Source organism: Eubalaena glacialis, chromosome 10, assembly GCF_028564815.1.
Source record: "Eubalaena glacialis isolate mEubGla1 chromosome 10, mEubGla1.1.hap2.+ XY, whole genome shotgun sequence".
Taxonomy (NCBI): domain Eukaryota; kingdom Metazoa; phylum Chordata; class Mammalia; order Artiodactyla; family Balaenidae; genus Eubalaena; species Eubalaena glacialis.
Window position 1 is genome coordinate 120,048,628 of NC_083725.1, and position 19,039 is coordinate 120,067,666.

Sequence of the window (19,039 nt, forward strand, 5' to 3'; positions counted from 1 at the left end):
AAAGTTCCCTGGGCATCCCTTCTACACACCAGAAGCTGAGCCCTTGTCTATGGCCAGGCCCCATCGGGAGACAAATCACAAAGAAGTCTGAACAGGGAAGGTTTAAAACGGGAACATCTACCTTTTTGTGCTTCGCAGATAATCACGCTTTTTACAAACTGAAGGTTTCTGGTGATCCTGCATGGCCCACCGGTGCCATTTTTTCCAATAGCATTTGCTTACTTTGTGTCTCTGTGTCACATCTTGGCATTTCTGGCAGTACTTCAAACTTTTCTTTCTATTTGTTAACGGTGATCTGTGATCAGGGACCTGTGATGTTACCATGGTCATTGTTTTGGCATTTTTTAGCAATAAAGCCTTTTTTAATCAAGGTGTATACACTGTCTTTTAAGAAAATGCTATTTCATACTTAAAAGAGTACAGAATCGTGTAAACCAAACTTTTATATGCACTGGGAAGCCAAAAAACTCGTGTGATTCGCTTTATTGTGATAATCACTTTATTGGGGTGGTCTGGAACCAAACCTGCAATACATCCCAGATACACCTGAATAAAGAATTATTAACTCGACTAGGGTAGTAACGTCTAAAGAGAGCTTTCAAGAATACCTGCAGGGACTTCCCTGGTGGTGCAGTCGTTAAGAATCCACCTGCCAATGCAGGGGACACGGGTTTGAGCCCTGGTCCGGGAAGATCCCACATGTCACAGAGCAACTAAGCCCGGGTGCCACAACTACTGAGCCTGCACTCTAGAGCCCGCGAGCCACCACTACTGAAGCCCGCGTGCCACAACTACCGAAGCCCGTGCGCCTAGAACCCATGCTCCACAGCAAAAGAAGCCACCGCAATGAGAAGCCCACGCACCGCAACAAAGAGTAGCCCCGGCTCACCACAACTAGAGAAAGCCCTCACGCAGCAATGAAGACCCAACACAGCCAAAGATAAATAAGTAAATTGAAAAAAAAAACCAAAACAAAACAGAATACCTGCGGGTCAAGGAGCGTGCCCAAGGTAAGAAAACACGTGAAGGGTGTCCCCTCCCCGAGGCTGGGGTTCAGGTCTCCTTGGGGAAGGCTTAGGGTGAGGCCCCCGGACGGTGTGGCCAAGTTCTCTGGGTTGCCTGGGCCAAGTCTGTAAAAGAACCAGAACCAGAAGATGCCCCTACTCATGCAGCGGCCCTCAGCGCCCTCTACAGACAAATGTAACGAGGTGCACGTGCAAAGGGGAAAAGTCTGAAGGGCACAGCTCACTACCGCAGAGCAGGTGATGCAGGGTGCACCGGGAGCTGAAAGGCAGTCAGCTGATAACTGGCACAGCTTACGTGTCCACTTCTACTTTATTTAGCAAGAGTAAGGGCAGGATTGACCACGGGGGCTGGAAGACATCCCGTTCAGTGTCGGACTCCTGCTGTCTGGGCAGCGGGGCAGCTCAGACCCCAGAGAAGAAACAGCGTCATCTGCGAGCAGACCAGGTCATCCTCCCACCCTGGGGACACGGCACAGAGAAAGCCGGTCACTTCTGCTGGCGAGAAGGCCGTCGGCGTAAGCCCCCGGAATTCCGCTCAGGACACGTGCCGGGCTGTTTGCCTTTTACAGATGGGGACGCGGAGGCTCCTGGAGTGTGGAGCCGAGATGCTGCTGCCCCGGCGGCCCTGACTCCGGTGCTCCTCACTGCCCTGCGGGGGGCTCCCCCCGGGCCGGCCCTTTAGAAGATTCCGGGCAGCAGGCGGTAAGGCACGGCAGCTGTGTAGCGGTCCCAGTCCCGGCCGTACTTGTTAGCGCAGCGGTGCTCGTCCCGCAGGCAGCGGTGGGTCAGCAGGACGGCCATGTAGATGATGTAGAAGTAGGGCAGGAGGTGGCCGCCGCCGCAGGCCAGGCAGTACGCCAGGCTGCCCATCAGGTCGCCGGTGTAGTTGAAGTGGCGGGCCACGCCCCAGAAGCCGGACACCAGCAGCTTGCTGTGGTGTTTCTGCTTATCGGCCGACGTGAAGGAACACTCGATGACCTTGGGCTTCCTGCCCCAGATCAGGCAGCGCCCGTCCGTGCGGCGGAAAAGGTCCTTCTGATGGTTGGCCGTCCGGAAGATGTAGTAGCCCAGCAGGCCCAGCAGCAGGACGCCCAGGGAGTAGCGGGTGGGCAGCTGCACGGGGTGGTACACCAGGTACAGACCCTGCAGGGCGAGCGGGAGAGGTCAGCGGGCTGAGCGGGGCCGCGGGCTCGGGAGCACGGCCTGGGTTCCAACCCCTGCTGTGCGCCTGACCGGCTGCCCCCGACCGGCTGCCCCCGTGCCCTGCCTCGGTTTCCTCTCCTGTAAATAGAAGCACCTGCCTCAGAGCGTTGCTGTGGGATCAGACAAGTAAATACGCAAATTTGCACATCCACCTACCTACCCACCTAGCCACCTTCCTATCTATCTATCTATCTACACATACATACACACGTATATCATGTATAGTATACATATTATATAACAATATTAAAAGTATTATTTGAATATAATATTGTGACGGTTAATTTTATGTGTCACATTGGCTAGGCCATGGGACCCAGACACTTGGTCAAACGTTAGTTGTTACGAAGGTATTTTTTAGATGGGATTAACGTTTCCAATTAGACTAAATGAAGCAGACCACCCTCCGCAATGTAGGTGGGCCTCATCTAATCGGTGGAAGGCCCTAAGAATAAAAGAATCCCTGGAATAAGAATGAATTCCACCAGCAGACGGCCTTCAGACCCAGCTGCAATACCAACTCTTCCCTGGACCTCCAGCCTGCCGGCTGCCCTGAAGATTTTGGACTCGAATGGACCACAGTCACGTAATCAAATAAACACACATACGTGTGTGTGTGTGTGTGTGTGTGTGTGTGTGACCTATTGCTATTGTTTTGCATGCCTGGAAAATGGTGTTCACAGAATCAGGGAACCAGTGAGCCTGCAACCAGCCAAGCAGAGAAGTGAGTCCAGAGGATCCGTCCAGAGGATCCAGCGTGGGGACCAGAGTCCAGAACTTCTGGCCCCCAGCCCAGGGCTCTCTCCCCTCAACCCTGATCACTCTGCTGTGATTTTCCTGCTTTCCCAGCACTCCTGCTTCAGGATGCTACACAGGGTAGTCAGCCAGGTAACGGGGGCCCCGTTATCATCGCCTGCAGGACTGGCTGTAACCACCCACCACCTGCCCGTGCACGTCCTGGCCAGCCTACAAGGTCTGTCAGCACTGGTCCTCTCCACTCCTGCACAACCTGTTTAAGGCAGGCCACCGCTGATCACTCAAGTGCCCGAGAACCTGCTCTTTCCCCCATTGCCACACCTCGTCATACCTGCTTACACAACGAGCGGGTGGGCATCTGGCCAGGCCTTTCAAGCAGCCACCCTACACAGGAGCCCGCCTGCCATGCAGAGGAAAGCAGGGCTGTTCTCTGTGAGCTGGGAGGGGTGCGGGCGGCTTGACGATGAGGCCTCTCCCCTATTCCCCAACAGCCTCAGAACACGGCGGGTGCAGGAACGAAGATGCCCAGCCCTAACAGAGGTGATGTCCGCCCTGCTTTTTCAGAGATGCTCAGGGACGAGCTCAAGGCCCCCTCCCCCGGCTGGCAGCCCTACAGAGGTGCAAACCCAGGTCCCTCAGGCTCCCCAGTCGAGGTTTCTACCCTCGACTCTGCAGCACGTGCTGAGGCTCTCCTGGAGACCCGGGCTGATTCATGACTCGTGGGAACTCTTCCCGGAGCCTGTGCCCCCCAGCCCCCAGCATCCTCTTCTCGCCTGGAACGCTCCCCTTTTGTAGGCCTCCCACTCGGTGCTGGCCTCGGATCCTCCAGGCTCCAATCGGGCAAGGCTTCCTGCCACCCCCATGTCCTGTGTCCCAGCCACGCTGAACTGTCTCGTGCCTTAAATGTCCCCCTCTGCCCCCCCCACTCTGATATATTCCCCGCTCCACCTTTCTGGAATGTTCTTACCCTCAGACTCATCATTCTGCTCTCAGCCTGGCTGTGGTTGCTCCAAGATGCTCTTGCTGACCCCCACCTGCTGGCTGGGGGCTCCTCCTTGGCCCTCTCTCAGGAGTCAGCACCCCACTTCCTGTCAAGCTCCCCCTCCCCTCACTGGACTGCCTGTGTCAGGGACTTTCCCTCCCCAGCTGTGAGCTCCGAGAGCGCAGGGCCCCCTGCATCTCCTCCACTCTTGCGTGTAGATACTCAAAGCTTAAATGCAAATGACGGTAGGAAAGAAGGCCTCTCATCCTTTCAACATTAAGATTTGAGCACACATGGATACAAATACCCACCTCCATCCACCCAGATCTCCCAAATCATTTCTTTTGACCCAAAGTTTACTCCGTATCATCTTCTTCTCTCACTCTTATGGGCTGAGTTGCGTCCCCCAGACTCACATGTTGGAGTCCTGATCCCCAGCATCCCAGAATGTGACTGTATTTGGAGTTGCGCGTCTTTCTTTCAAGAGGTGATGAAGGTAAAATGAGGTCACCGGGGTGGCCCTAATCCCGTAGGACTGGGGTCCTTATGAGAAGAGGAGGTCAGGACACAGACACACACAGAGGGACGACCCCGTGAGGACACAGGGAGGAGACGGCCGTCTACACGCCGAGGAGAGAGGCTTCAGGAGGACCAGCCCTGCCCACACCTGGACCTCGGATTCCAGCCTCCAGGACTGGGAGACAGTGAATGCCTGTTGTTTAAGCCGCCTGGTCCGTGGTATTTGTTACAGTGGCCTGTGTTGACTCATGCACTAAGCCTTCTTCTTCCTAAAACAGGGGAGCAGCCTCCCTTCTCCAGGTTCTGGCGCCACCCCGCCCCCCCAAAAGAACAGACACTTGGGTGAGGACAAGGCTCGGCATGTGCTCAGCTGTGTCTGCTCCGAGGGCGGCGCTGGGGGCGCCCGGGGACCTTACAGCTCAGCGTGCTGCTGGGCTGGGCATGCGTCACGGGGGGCTCCCTGCCCCTGCTCCTCACCTGCAACGTGTAGAGGTACGGCAGCCAGACGCAGTCCCCCCAGCCCAGGTACCACCCAAAGTGGTCGTGGCAGATGTCAATGGTTTTCAGGTACCAGGTTTCGTTCCAGAAGAAGTCCAACACATAGATGGCCTGCAACACAGGAGTGGCCGGGTACGGACCACAGACACTGATGGGGGCCCTCGGGACACCACACTGCAGTAGGGGAGGGGGGGGGGTCACTGGGTGTCCCTGAGCTCCTCTGGTGACGTGCACCACGGGGCTGCTCCTGTACTTCCCGCCGTGCCTGGGACATGGTGGGGCGGGAGTCCTTGTCCTCAAAGTCTGCAGTCTGAGATGACACATTGCCCAGAGAGGGGCGCCCGGCAACGCCCCGGACGCTGATTCCCAGGGCTGTGGAGCCGGGAGCAGAGAGATGGCTCAGGGTGGACGGGCTCAGGACAGGGTCCTTCCAAGAGACATCAGAGCCGTGTGGCCGGGACCACTGACACACCCGAACCGCGAACAGATGTTCACGTGGGCCACACGAGTCCCCAGGGCCAGTGCAGCACCTGGCAGGTGAGGACACGACTCCTTCGCCTCCCGTTCACTAGCCGGCTCCTCAGAGACACGTGGGAAGGGGGCCGACCCCCTTGTAAAGGCGGCAGATTATGGTCTTTTGAAAACTATCTGGCTTTCAGGTTTCCCCAGCGCCCACCGGGTGTCAGAGCTCTCACCCCCCTGGGCCACAGAGAGGCTACCTGCAGGACGTTGACCAAGACCATGGAGTTGGTCACGTGGCCGTAGAGCTCCTGCTGCTTGGCTGCAAAGGACAGGTTGATGAGGGTCCAGGCGACGATCCCGGGGCGTCCATTGAAGAAGAGCTTGAAGTCAAACCACTTCCCAATTCGGGGGTTAAACTCAACGCCCATCATGTAGTTGTAAAAGAAATTGCCTGTGAATTTGCTTTAAAATACAAAGAACAGATGCGTGTCGTTAACGAGCGCATCTCACAAGTGGCCTACTTGGCTGGCACGGACACAGGTGCTCAGCCCAGCCTGGGTACCGCAGGCCCAAGAGAGATGAGCTGGGGGGAGACCTGCCGTGAACTGCAGGGAGGCAGCAAGCAGAGGTCGCGTCAGCCTCCCTCTCTCCCCGCAGACTCGGTACTACACTCCACGTTCACCTCTGGCCCTTGAGCTGCTCTCTCTGTCCCAGGGAAGGTGGGGAGATTGTATCTGTGCTTAAGCCTCCCTTGGGCCAGCACCCAGGGCCCTCCCTCCCCACTCCAGGCTCCCCGGAGGCACAGCACAGGTGAGCTGCCCAACTGGCTCGATCGGACAGAGATTTTATTCTGAAGGACTCACAGGGCATTCGGGTCCCCCGTGGACAAGTGGAGTCATAAATGATGCCAAGGCAGATGCGAAAAAAAGCACGCTACTTAGAGTCGGGTGCCTGGCTCCAGGGCCCACACCCATCCCTTGCTGGGCAAGTTTAATGTTTCGTTACCCTGGTTACCTGACCCATAGCCCTCTCCAGGAGTGATCAGAGAATCAGCCACCATAACCCATGTGGAGACCTTCATTAAGTATAACTTGCTGTACATACACAGGGATTTCTGTGCTAGTCAGAGAAACATATTCTCGTGTCCATTACCCTCAGTTAGGATAAGTAGAAAGAAGCAAAATATACAAAGTCTACAGTAGGGGATGTGATTATAAAGCAGAGAAAATGATTTCTATGAGTCATAGAAGACCAGCCTCATTATTTGATAAAAAAAATCACACAAGCTCAAAGTACCACCAACCAAACACATTTCCTAAGAGTTTAGGTGTAACAGTTAAAGGAAACATACTTTATTTCCATTTGGACCCCCAAACTAAAATGTAAGCACCCCGAGAATAAGAATCTTGTTTACACCTAAAGCCCCACTGCCTACACCTGTCTACAGGAGGAACCCAACAAACATCTCTTGATGAATGGATGGATGGAAGGAGGTGGGGAGGGAGGGATGGGGGGATAAATGGATGGATGGATGGATAAATGGATGGATGGATGAATGGGCTGGACGAATGGGTGCATGGGTGAATGGATGGATACAGGGAGACAGGAAGGGAGGGAGGGAGGGAGCGAGGGAGGGGTGGAAGAAGGGATGGGGGATGGATAGATGGGTGGGTGATTGGATGGGGAGATGGATGGATGAATGGATGGATGGGTGGATGGGTGCACGGGTAGGTAGATGGGTAGGTGGATGGATGGATGAGTTGGATGGGTGGGTGGATGGGTGCACGGGTGGGTAGATGGGTAGGTGGATGGATGGATGAGTTGGATGGGTGGGTGGATGGGTGCACGGGTGGGTAGATGGGTAGGTGGATGGATGGATGAGTTGGATGGGTGGATGGATGGACAGATGGGTGGATGGGTGGGTGGATAAATGGACGAAGAACTGGATATATGGACAGATGAAGGAGAGATGGATGCATGGTTGATAACTATCCAACCCAAGGCTCCATGAGAATGGACACCAATCAGTAGGGCTCTCCCTGGGAAGTTGTTACATTAAAGCCGCTGAGAAAACAGAACTCCTCACTAAGACTGTTTCAGGCCACACTGACGTTCCAGAAAAAGAGGTAATGGACTGCCTTTGCCCCCGACCAGAAGCTGCCTTTTCCACCCTCCTGCTCCCCGACAGCCCTATACGACATAGCTCGGCCACCAAAGATGGACTCGGCCGTCTTCAAGTGCGTCCTCCCTAAGGCGGGAGAAGCCACCCAGACACTTGGAAAGGATGCTCCCCAGAGTCCATCAAGTTCCCTTAAGCTCCTCCTTCAAGGATTCTCCATCCTCAGGGCTCTGCAACCTCCCAGCCCAAGGTAATAGAAAAAGGCACCTACTCTCCATCTTGGGCTCGACCGGCCGCTGAGGACGTACCAGTCTCGGGCATCGGTGGGGAAGAAGTAGCCCTTGATCATGGCGAAGGTGGAGACGGCGTAGCCCAGGATGTTGGCACACCAGAGTAGCGGGATCCAGTTGTCAAAGACGATGGTGGGAGGGAAGCAGGAGAGGAGGTAGGAGTTAACAAACCAGAGGAGATGCGTGATGAGCCAGGCTTGCAGGCCGTTGATCTCATACTTGTTGACGATTCCTGCAGAGGGAAGAGGGAAGAGTGGAGGCGTTTTCCCAGCTGTAACAGCTCCTGGCTCCGGCCCTACCGCCTTTCTGGGCCTCAGCTGCCGGGGTCCCCAGACCCCAGGCTTGACAGCCGGTCAGCTGCTGCTGCAATTCGGGCCCCTAGGGTCCAAACGCCAGCAGCACACCTCACGCTGCGAGCCGGGGACTAACCCCTCCTGCTCGCTGAGTTCCTGGAAGGGTGGGAGGGTGCAGGATGTCCGGAACCAGCCAGAGGCTGAGTCACCAGCCTGCAGTGTGCCGGAGGCTGGGGCTGAGCCACAGCAGACGCGGACGAGGGTCCCCTAGGGTACCTGGCGGGGGGCCCAGCAGCCTCCCTGAGGGACCAGGTGCTCTCTGTGTGCTGGGGTGGCGTCTCAGTGACTGTGGGGAATGAATGGGCCGGGCAGCCTCAAGGGCCCCTTAACAAAAGCCCCGCCCCACCAGGTGCCCCTGGGGGGCTTGCCGCCGGGGAGATGCTCTGTGAGCCCAGCTACACAGCCAGCGTGGGGCAGGGGGTATTCCGTTCCCTGATTGAGAAGGTGACTTCCCACCTTGAATCTGGGGCGGTCCCGGGGTGTGGAAATTCCCAAGCAAAGTTTTTACTTTGTCAGGGGACAGCCTTTGGGATGGAAGCTGCACGGGCGTGGGGGTGGGGGGAGGCCCCGTGAGATGAAGGGACAGGGCAGAGCTGGCACAGGTGGCGGGGAGCAGGGGCGGAGCCCAGCTTACCTGCGGGAGTCATGGCGCCCTCCTGAACGCCCCCCACGTAGCCCGGCAGAAACTTGTGGCAGAAGTCAGGAAGCAGCATGTACAGAAGCACCTGAGACACAGAGATTTTCAGCTAAATTCCCTGTGAGCTGGAGGGCCTTGCTGTGCTTCGACACAGCCTTGCTTTATTAACCGAGATGATAAATGGGAAGGCACCGAAGGAATGGGAGAAAGCCTACACATAGCCAGTTATTTCTTCCAGTAGAGTTTATAGCTCCGGGAGCTCTGGTTGCAGGCTGACTGCGGGCTTTCAAGGGGGCCCTGAACAGGAAACCCATCATTACTCAGAGCACCCAAGCCGTCTCCCCACGGGACTCGGCCACTCCCCTCGGGAGAACCCACTAGTTCGCAAACCGTACGACTCCCCCTTTGAAAGTGTTCACCGAAAGTGTTCAGTGCACTCCCAAGCTCGTGCAACCCTCCCCAATGGCGAACTATAGAACAGTTTCACCCCCCCAAAAGGGAACCCCACACCCACCAGCAGTCACTCCCCTCGGCCCCTGCCCACCAGCCCCTGACAACCACTAACCCACTTTCTGTCTCTATGGATTTGCCTATCCTGGACTTCTCATATAAACAGAATCAGACAGGATTTGTCCCTTTGTAGCTAATTTCTTTCACTGAGCGTCATGTTCTGAAGGTCCCTCCACGCTGTAGCCTGTGTCAGACCTTCATTCCTTTTTATGGCAGAACACCGTTCCACCATGTAGATGGATCACATTGTGTGTATCCATGTCTGTCGATGGACATGTGGGTTGTTTCTGCCTTTAGGCTACTGTGACTCTCGCTGCTCTGAATCACTTTCTACCCAAAGGGACCAAGAGACCTGAAATGAGAGGGAATCTGAAGCCCAAAAGCTGGGAATGTGGGGAGAAACAGCTAGTAGTGGTCAAAGCCTTCCTTCAGGACAGGAAACCCCGGGGCGGGGGGGGGGGGGCATCTCACAGCACCGTTTCCCTGGAAACCTCCTGGGTTCAGATCATAAACACCGCCTGTTCACCAAGTTCATGGTGCAGACAGCCTTCTGAGGAACTCCTTCCGGTTGGGAGGCCAGTGGGGTCACAGCACAGCCAAGGCTGTCCTTGGACAGGTCTGTGCAACCACCTGCTGGGGACACAGCCTTGGCTTTGCTGAGACCGAGAGCAGCCCTTTGGGGCTGGGTGCTCCTTCCCACAGGTAACTCTAGGATAAGCTTCCCATTGTGCATGGGGTTTCCCTGGTGGGCCACGCCCTCACGCTTTCCCACGGGGTCTCGCTTCCTGCTCGGCAGGTCCCTGCAGGGCTGGGCACACCCCTGAACCTCGAGGAGGCTCAGCGGAAAGCGAGTCGGACACTGAAATGCCACCAGGCGCCCTTGATCTGAAGACAAAGCTAAGTCCGTCAGGCTGCAGGTGATCCCCTGCTGGGTCCCGGGCATGAGGATGCCGGTGTGAGCCAGGACTCCACCCCTGACAAGGGGCCAGGACTATCCCGGCAGGAGGGGATGCTCTGCACAGGCGGAGCCCCGCCCATGGCGGCCGGCGGCCGGGAGGGCTGACCTGGAACGTGACCCATGCCACGTAGATCTGGGCCGCTTTCGTTGTCACAGGTGGCGTCTTGGCCCAGATGTCCGAGAGTCGAGCCCGCCCGGTGGCGATGTCCGCCAAGGGGGCCGTCAGGGAGCAGCTGTACTGGTCGCAGGCCATGATGAAATAGTACACGATGAAGGGTGCAAACAGCAGCAGGAAGATGACGCTTGCCAAGGAAAACCAGTCCACCTCCCTGTGGGGCAGACGGACAGCAGGAGGTCACGTGGGGCCCTCCTGACCCTCTGACCTGACGCACGGGATGCTCTGCTCCACGTGCAAACCCGCCAGCACTTCCCAAGAGAAGGCAGTGCAAAGGCCCCCCACTGCCTGGGGAGGGCACCCCACCTGCATGCTCCACTGCAAGCAGTCTGAAGGCCGACAGACCCGTGGGCACCCCCAGAAAGCCCAGGGCCCAGGACACGAAAGGCAGAAGGCCTTTCACAACCCAGCTGGCCAGAGGCTTCCCGTTCTGGGCCACGGGGGACATTCACCAAGTCCCCAGCACCCTATGGCTCGACAACCATGACCCCCATGTGCTACACAGTGAGGGCGGTACAAGGGCACCAGCTGTCCTTGGAATCAGTTTTTAGTTTCTTCTTCTTGTAATTCCTCACTCTCTAAAAGGGGAAACTGCTACTAATGACAGTCTTGCTGATAAAAAGAATTTTTTTAATAGGTTCACGAAATCCCAAAGGCTGGCAACCTCTCACTGAGATCCCACTTTACTTTCTAGCTGGGAAGATGGGTGAGAGCCTTACCAGGCACGGCCCCACTGCCCCTGGGTCGCAGCCTTGCCGAAGGTGATGCTGCCAGGACTCTTGGTTTTGGGATCGTTGGACTGCGGTTTTGCAGCCATTGGGCCCTGAGGGAAGGAGACACCCCGTTCAGATCGTCCCGTGACAAACGGACACTGCACCTCCCTGCCACTGTTCACAGGCCCCACAGGGCTGGCCTCCTTCATTCACCTACTCTTTACCTTGTCCTGGATGGGAGATTCCAGGCAGGGAAGAGATCAGTGCATCTTAGACTCACTCCTGGAACCCGCAATAACCTCCCACATGGCCCTACTTCTGCTCTTGCTTGTCTCAATTCATTTTCCAACGACGGCAGAACATCCTTCTTACTACGTGAACCCGGACGCCTGTGGCTCAGAGCCCTCCCACAATGTGCTCCTGCCTCCCCTCCTCCCCACTCTCCCTTCATACCCTCTGCTCCAGGCCCAAGGAGGTCTCTACCGATCCTTTTTTTCTTAAAGTTTATTTATTTATTTTTTATAAGCAGGTTCTTATTAGTTATCTACTTTATACATATTAGCGTATACATGTCAATCCCAATCTCCCAGTTCATCACACCACCACCACTACCCCCACCTCCCCTGCCACTTTCCCCCTTTGGTGTCTGTACGTTTGTTCTCTACATCTGTGTCTCTATTTCTGCCTTGCAAACTGGTTCATCTGTACCACTTTTCTAGATTTCCCTACCGATCCTTAAATGTGGTTTATCTTGTTCATGACACCTGCTACTTCTCAGCTTACAACACGCTTTACAGGTCTCCTCATTCAGGTCTCATATAAAATGTCCCCTCCTCAGTGTATGACTTTTTATTTTTCCTGGAGTTAATGGTTGCCTCACTTTTTCCATTTGCTAAGGTTTCTATGCATCTATCACTAATTTTTTTTTCTGAATGCTCTAACAGAGCTATCATACCTATTAATAATTTTTCTACATACTCCAACAGAACTTATCATTTCCATTCCTCTCTCCCACCCGTAGCCACTCATCTTGTACCAACATACAAGCCAACCAGTGGTCATAATATGGGGGAAGCAGTGACATCCCCACGTCTAGAACAAGTTCACAATTGTCAAGGTTCAAAATATCAGGCATTAAAAAAAAGATGATCTTAAAAGCTTTCAGAAAAAATCCAGGAGTAAGGATCATGCTAGCAGCAAGCTGGATTCTAAAAAACATGGGTGGGAAACTTAAAATTCTGACGGAAATTTATTTCAACCTACAATTCTATTCCCAGGTTAACTATTATTCAGAGAAGACACAGGATCCAAGAAAGCTGCTAAAGAAATGCCCAGTGAAAAGACAAGAGGAAGTCCCAAGATAACAGCTGTGCAGTGGACCAGACAGTAACCAGTCCACACTGGCAAAAGATGAACGGCTACAGGGGGGAGGGAGGAATGGAAATGACACATTTTGTTGTGCTACAGAGTGTAGAAAAATTATTGATATGTATGATGGCTCTGTTAAAACATGCAGAAAAAAAATTAGTGATAGATACATAGAAACCTGAGTATATGGAAAAAGTGAGGCAACCATTAACTCCAGAAAGATTAAAAAGCCATACAAAGGGGGAAAAAAACCCAAAGCATAATGATAGTACATTACTTGGCTTAACAGTAAGTAATAATAACTTTGCCAGAACCATGTAAACTCTGATTATTGACTGACTACTAGATGTATAGAAGGAAACGTGTAAAGTTGGGAGTGCTGAAAGGAAATCGTTTAGATAGAAGCAGGTAAAAACAACAGAAAAGTAGCTAAGAGAATGAAAAGTATTTGCTTCTGGGAAGTGAGACTATAAGATGAGTTACGGAACTGTTCATTTTATATATAAGCCTCTTAACACTGATTTTATTCTAAATGCGAACATGAATTACTTTAATACAACTGTATATTCATTTACAATTTTTCAATAATGAAAACTGCAGCCACATCACTTAATTTAATTTACACAGGTTAGTTTATGGAGCATCTATGATGTACAAGGCAGGTTGAAGAGTTCTTTATGGGCGGGGACCACCCATCTTTACAGGCCCAAAACACAGAATACCGAGCCTGGTACATAGCAGTTACTCTGATCTAACATGCTGGAAAATTGCAAAAGGGCCAGAAATGTATAGGCTGAGAACTAAATGTGGAAAGCCAAAAGGAAGCAGCATATCTTCTAGGGATTAAAACAAGCCCAAATAATTATTCTGAGCTTATAATAGCGTTCATTCACCTCTCTGTCATAAGCACTGGATTTTTAATAAAGGTGTAAGTAACATCCTTGGCGGTAGATGGCTGAAAATAGGGCACAGGGTGGTATTCTGGATGTAATTTATTTTTTTGCTAAGAATCAGACAAGAATTGATACCGAGAGCTGATGGACCAGCTGCCTTTACTTTTCCAAAGCTGAAAAGTCACTGCCTTTGCCCAGGAGCAGCAGTGCTGAGACGGGCTTACCTCCAACCTCTTACCAAGCGGTTTCATGGCAGAACGCAGGTTTTCCTTCTTGAACTGCCCCCTTTCAAGTCGCTAGATTCCCACGCTCCACAAGGCCCGCTTGATCCTCTTCAACCCGCTGAACAAAGCTCTGCAGGGGACATGAAGAGACTCAGGGAGACACAGGGAGATAAGGACCCAAATGATATTTTCTCGAGGCCCCCCGTTGGAACCAAGTGAAAGGCGCAAGCTCAGCACCTGGGGTTCAAAAGCACAAGAGGCCCCACGGGTGGGGATCCCCCAGGATAAGGCAATCTTATCACGCAGCTTCTCTGCCTGGCACCCACACTGTCTGCCAAAGAGTAAGCACTGATTAATAACAGGCAGAGCTGGATGGAGGGCTTCATGGAGGAGTTGTCTTGCAGATGAGCCTTAACACGGCAGACACAGAGCTGGTGAACAGCAATGAGCCAAAGCTGGCTTCTTTGCAGACTCATACCAGGCAGCGCACGTGCCTCTGAACCGTTTCTACAAGCCATTTGTGCCATCGACCCGGATCAAGCCCCGCTAGAGCTTGCACATTCCCACCACACGTTCTAGGAGCCAGTGAGATCCCAAGAATACCGGGCATCGCTGACAGTAATCTGGGCTCGGAGGCTGGTTCTCAGCAGACTTACTGGACCCGTGACCTTCCTGAGTGTCTTGGGGCGTCAAAGTCCCCCCCCACACACAAACACACACAAGGTTCTGTGCTTGCTGTTAAAGCTGGATAAAGGAGGTTTCGTGTCCACACTCGGGAAGGAGCCAGGGAAATGCCTGGGGGCTTTCTGGCACCCTGGTCAGTTCCCTGGACCGGATTTTGAGTTCCACAGGCCAAACATAAAGGGACGTCTCTCCTGAGGGTTTGGGATGATGTAGTGTAAGTGCCTGACAGTAAGCGTCCATTTCAAAAGCCATCCATCTTGAATAAACACACAGCCACCAGCAGAACCACCAGATAAGGACCAAGGCGCCCCCCAACCCACGAAGGGCCCTCATTCAGGAAGTCCGGGGTAACCTAGCGACTGACAGCTTGAGTAACCGCGCTGCTCCCTTCCCACACCCTAATTCCTGTTCCTATGCGTTAAATTCACCAATAAAGAGTGACCCCGTGAAACCCTAGACACCCCGCCCTCAGGCCCTCATAAAGGCAGAGCCCAGCCCCACACCCGCACCCTCTTTCTACCCACAATCTGGCTGCGTGTACCCACAGGACCTGTGAGCAATAAATCTCGTTCCGCAACGTTCCATGATGGGTTTTGCCGAAGGCGTCCTGCAATCATAATAAGAACCTCAAGGGCCAGTCTGGCCACTCCATGGCCCCGGCGGGGGAGACGTCTGTGGGCTCCTCACAGCAAAGCAGTCCGGGTGAGTGCCTCCAATGTTCTATAGCTGAGAACATCACCATCAACAGCTCGGGGCCCACACAACAGAAGGCTTAAGCCCCGTGGCAGTTCTTTCGGCATCTTGAGGGTTTGCTATTTGGAGACGCATCAGAGACCCAGGACCATGGCAGGGATGGGATGGCATGGCGAACCCCCAGGAGGCCCAGATGTCACCCTCAAGGCTGCAAGTTCTCCGCTAGGCTTGGTTTCCTCATCCGCAAAGTAACTTACTCCGTCGGGTAAATGAGGTCACGGGGCCAAGTGCTCAGAGCCCCACCCAAGCCCCATCAGAGTCGGCCCCAGAGAGTCGGCTACTGCCGACACCGCCACCAGCACCACCCAGGCCTCAGGAAGGCTCAGCGGGGCTCACGCAGGGCATCGGGGGGAAGTTTGGCCTGGCAGAGGTCTAAGGGGGATGCACCTGCAAGGCCCAACCCCAGAGGGTTCTGTTACCCACTGCACAAGTCATCACTCCTCAACGCAGTGGTTTAAAACAACAATCTTTCGGGACTTCCCTGGCGGTCCAGCGGTTAGGACTCCATGCTTTCACTGCTAAGGGCACAGGTTCAATCCCCAGTCGGGGAACTAACATCCCACAAGCTGAGGGGTGCGGCCAAAACAAAACAAACCATCTTTTGTCCTCTTTCATTGTTCCTGTGGGTTGGGCATCTGGGGAGGCTGGCTAAGTAGCTATGGCCTGGGGTGTCCCGGAGCAGCGGTTCATCACATGCTCACTCGGTGTGGGCTAGCTTGGGCTTCCTCCCAGCATGGCGGACTCAAGGCAGTGGGAGGAGGTGCCCAAGCTGCCTTTTCTGCCCCGCGTCAGCCCAGCACATTCATCTGGCTACGCTGAGTCACAAGCCCACCAGCTTTCAAGGGGAGGGGAAGCACGCTCTGGCTCCTGATGGGGAAGCAGCATGGTATTAAAAGAACGTGAGATATTGGATGATACAACCTATCACAGGTGGCAACTATTTATGGAGCACCTACCAAGCTCCAAGCACCCATAAGCTCATAGAATTCCCACCCCAATCCTGGAGAGTTGCCGTCATTAGGCCCATTTTACAGATGAGGGGGTTGAGGCGAGGAAAGTGGAGCAAGTTGCTAGCACAGACCTACAGAGACAGAGCTGGGTCTGTGGGCACACCACCCTCTGTGACACACTTGGGAGGCTGTGGAGTAAAATTCAGAGTAGTGATGACAATAGCCAATCTTTCTGAGTGCTGTGCTGGGTACTATCCTAACACACATACAGAAACATTTAGTTGGAATGCTATTGGAACAGCAGGGGTTCTGTTTTGGAAATTTGTTAGTCCAAGGAGTGGTAGACACTGAAAGATACAGACATGCCCCAACTTGGACTTAAAGGAATGATACAATTCAGAACCAGTGAGAGTTGGGCAGCTGCTCTCCTGGTGGGAGAACAGTTTCAGAGGCCAGGTAGACCTTCAGGTTGACCCAGCAATTACTTGTACGAATTTATCCTGGGACATATACAGATGGCTGTGTAAACCCACAGGTGCAAGAAACACTGACACAGCGGTACAGTGGAATACTCAACAACTGTTAAAAAGAATGAGCTTAACATGGAAAAAAGTTCCCTGGTATGTTACAGCACAAGGGCAAGCTGCAAGACGGTCTATCACTAAAAAGCTATTCAAAAAGCCGTATACCAAAACCCTCAGTAGTGTGGGACATCCACGTGGGCTTTTTCGCCACCCTTTTCCTAGTTTTTCTAGCGGACACTTGTATAATAAAATAATTTAACAACGATGAAATGAGTTGTTGTAACAGCTCTTGGAGTCCTTAGATCCACAACTCTGGGAACATCTGTGGCTCTCTCCGGGGTCAGGGAGGTCATCTGCTCTCAAGGCATAGGGGAGTGATTTCGGGGGTCATTCTTGGGTTTACCTGCAACTTTTTTGCATCCCCCCTGGCCCTCTGCCGATGGTGTGGTCACTCCCTCAACTGGCACATGCAATTCACAAGCCTCAATTGCCAAATGCAGAGGCTGCTCTTGGCTCTTTCCAGTGCTTGGCACTGGACAGCTCTGGCCTGGCTTCCCTGGGGAGGGTTGAGGTCCTGGCTGGGGCACGGCAACCCGCTCCTGGGGCGCTTCTGAGGCCTCCAGAAATACGTGTCAGCCCTGGAAGGAAATTCCAGAAACGCTGACCTCTAACTCTAAAGGGTAAACTGCAGCTTTGACTGCAGATACAGGGTTTCTGTTTTTTGAAAGTTGCAAAATACACGCTCTCTGTAACACCATCACTGCAACATAAGTTTGAAAGTCAGACAACAAATCCCCTCAATCCAGTCCCTGGAGTCACTGAATTTTGCTGCGTATTCTCCGGATTGTCTCACGAGCTACTTGTCACACGATACACACCCACTCTCCCTCCTTTTTTTCCCCCAAAATTCGTTTACCTCTAAATTCTTTTGTAAGTTCGCTTCTTCACTTTCTCTGATCTTAGAAAGCAGCTTTCTACTAGGTAGATCTGCTACATAAATACGTAGATCTGCTGCATAAATCTGCCACTTTTTTTTTTTTAGCAGCAGTTACATAAAAGGATTTTGTGGGAAGTTTTCCAAGAATTAATTGTGCATGGTTGTTTCTGGGTTTCTGCCTGGCAAACCGTCCTGGTTTTTGAGTGGCGGGTGTCCTGCAGGTGGGGTAACTCCATCCTCCTCAGGCCTGATCCTGCCGCCTTCCTGGGGACATTCAGGGTGCCTGGGACTGCTCAACCACCACCTGGCCTCTGCAAACCCCAAGCTTCTCAGCTTCTCATCCCCACCCCCACCCCCCCCAACTAAATGCAGGCATTGCCGATGGGGCTCTTCCCCCAAAACCAAAGTCATGTCGCCGGTATCTCTGGGTTTGAACCCCGGCTCTGCCGCTAAGTACATGACTCTACATGTCACTTCACCTCTCGGGAGCCTCAGTCTCCTCATCTGTAAGATGGGGGCGATGCCAAGTACACAGCTTGTTCTGAGAATTAAGGTCAAAGCACTCAGCCCAGTGCCGGACACTCACGAAACACCCAGTAAATGAGAGGTCTCACACACCACTTTTGATAAACACGATTCCTCATTTCCAACTTTCCTGTCTCCTTTCTTTACCTTTTGTCGGGAATCTCACCAGAGCAATTCCTACCCTTAAAAACCTTTTTCATAAAATTATAAAATGTCCAGGAAAGAGGCAATACATCATTATTTAAGTTAGTCGGGAAGGCTGGAAAAGAAAAGAGGGCGCGTTTGGTCTTTTGTGAGCACTCCCTCCCCTGCCCGCCGTGCATCGACCCCCCCCCTCCCCCCACCCCATTAATCTATTCCTAGTAAAGCAATTCAGAGTCTCCTGCTACCTGCCCCCACCTCCTCGGTGAGCAAAGACAAATTATCCGCGTTTCCTCAACAGAAAACTGCATCCGCTCACGCGGGGCACCCGAGTAAAGAACCGGCCCACCCGGCCCAGGAAGCACCCACCTGGCTCCGCCCCGCCCCGGCTCCCCCGGGATCTCCCGACCACCGGGGGACGGAGCATCTCCGAAAGGCCGTCTTCGGGTGGCCAACCTGCGCCCCTAGATCTCCGGCCTCTGCTCACCTGCACGCACGCACCCCTGCCCACCTAAGCACGCATCTCCTCCTCGCCAGAGCACTAGCCCCCCTCCACGCTCCTGCGCGCACCCATCCCACCCCTGACCTGCGCACGCCCCCGGATCTGCTCGTCCCCCGCTCCGCTGCGCGCGTCTCACACTTGCGCAGCTGGCCCGCTTACCTGAGCGCCGTCTCCGCGCCCGGCTCGGCACCCGCTCCTACCCGCGCGCTCCAAGCCGGTCGCCCCAGGATGTAGCGTAATGGCAGATAACCAATCGGAGACGGGCCCTGTGAGGCCCGGCGCCCTCGCGCCCCGCGATTGGCCGGGGCGCCTCGCTCCACCCCCTGAGCTGACTCCGG

General features: G+C 53.9%; 1 protein-coding gene across 3 annotated transcripts; it reads right to left on the minus strand.

Annotated features, from left to right (window-relative positions):
- Positions 1–481: 481 nt before the first annotated feature.
- Positions 482–18,937, minus strand: DHCR7 (7-dehydrocholesterol reductase). Of its 3 annotated transcripts, none has more exons than XM_061203878.1 (9): positions 18,861–18,937; positions 13,686–13,815; positions 11,207–11,310; positions 10,419–10,641; positions 8,842–8,932; positions 7,873–8,086; positions 5,703–5,907; positions 4,963–5,094; positions 482–2,168 (listed from the first exon to the last, which is right to left on the minus strand). In XM_061203878.1, the coding sequence occupies exons 2-9, from the start codon at positions 13,710–13,712 to the stop codon at positions 1,704–1,706; spliced, it is 1,461 nt and encodes a 486-aa protein (XP_061059861.1). In that variant the 5' UTR covers positions 13,713–13,815; positions 18,861–18,937; the 3' UTR covers positions 482–1,703. The 3 variants fall into 3 exon arrangements, with proteins under 3 accessions (XP_061059861.1, XP_061059862.1, XP_061059860.1); XM_061203879.1 differs by lacking the exon at positions 18,861–18,937 and adding an exon at positions 18,786–18,834; XM_061203877.1 differs by lacking the exon at positions 18,861–18,937 and adding an exon at positions 18,569–18,651.
- Positions 18,938–19,039: the final 102 nt, after the last annotated feature.

Coding starts and splice junctions, on each gene's coding strand:
- DHCR7 (XM_061203878.1), bottom strand. CDS start 13,712: ATGAAACCGCTTGGTAAGAGGTTGGAG. Junction 8,933..10,418: donor TGGCATGGGTCACGTTCCAG/GTCAGCCCTCCC, acceptor TCTGTGTCTCAG/GTGCTTCTGTACATGCTGCT. Junction 5,095..5,702: donor TCTTGGTCAACGTCCTGCAG/GTAGCCTCTCTG, acceptor CCTGTGTTGCAG/GCCATCTATGTGTTGGACTT.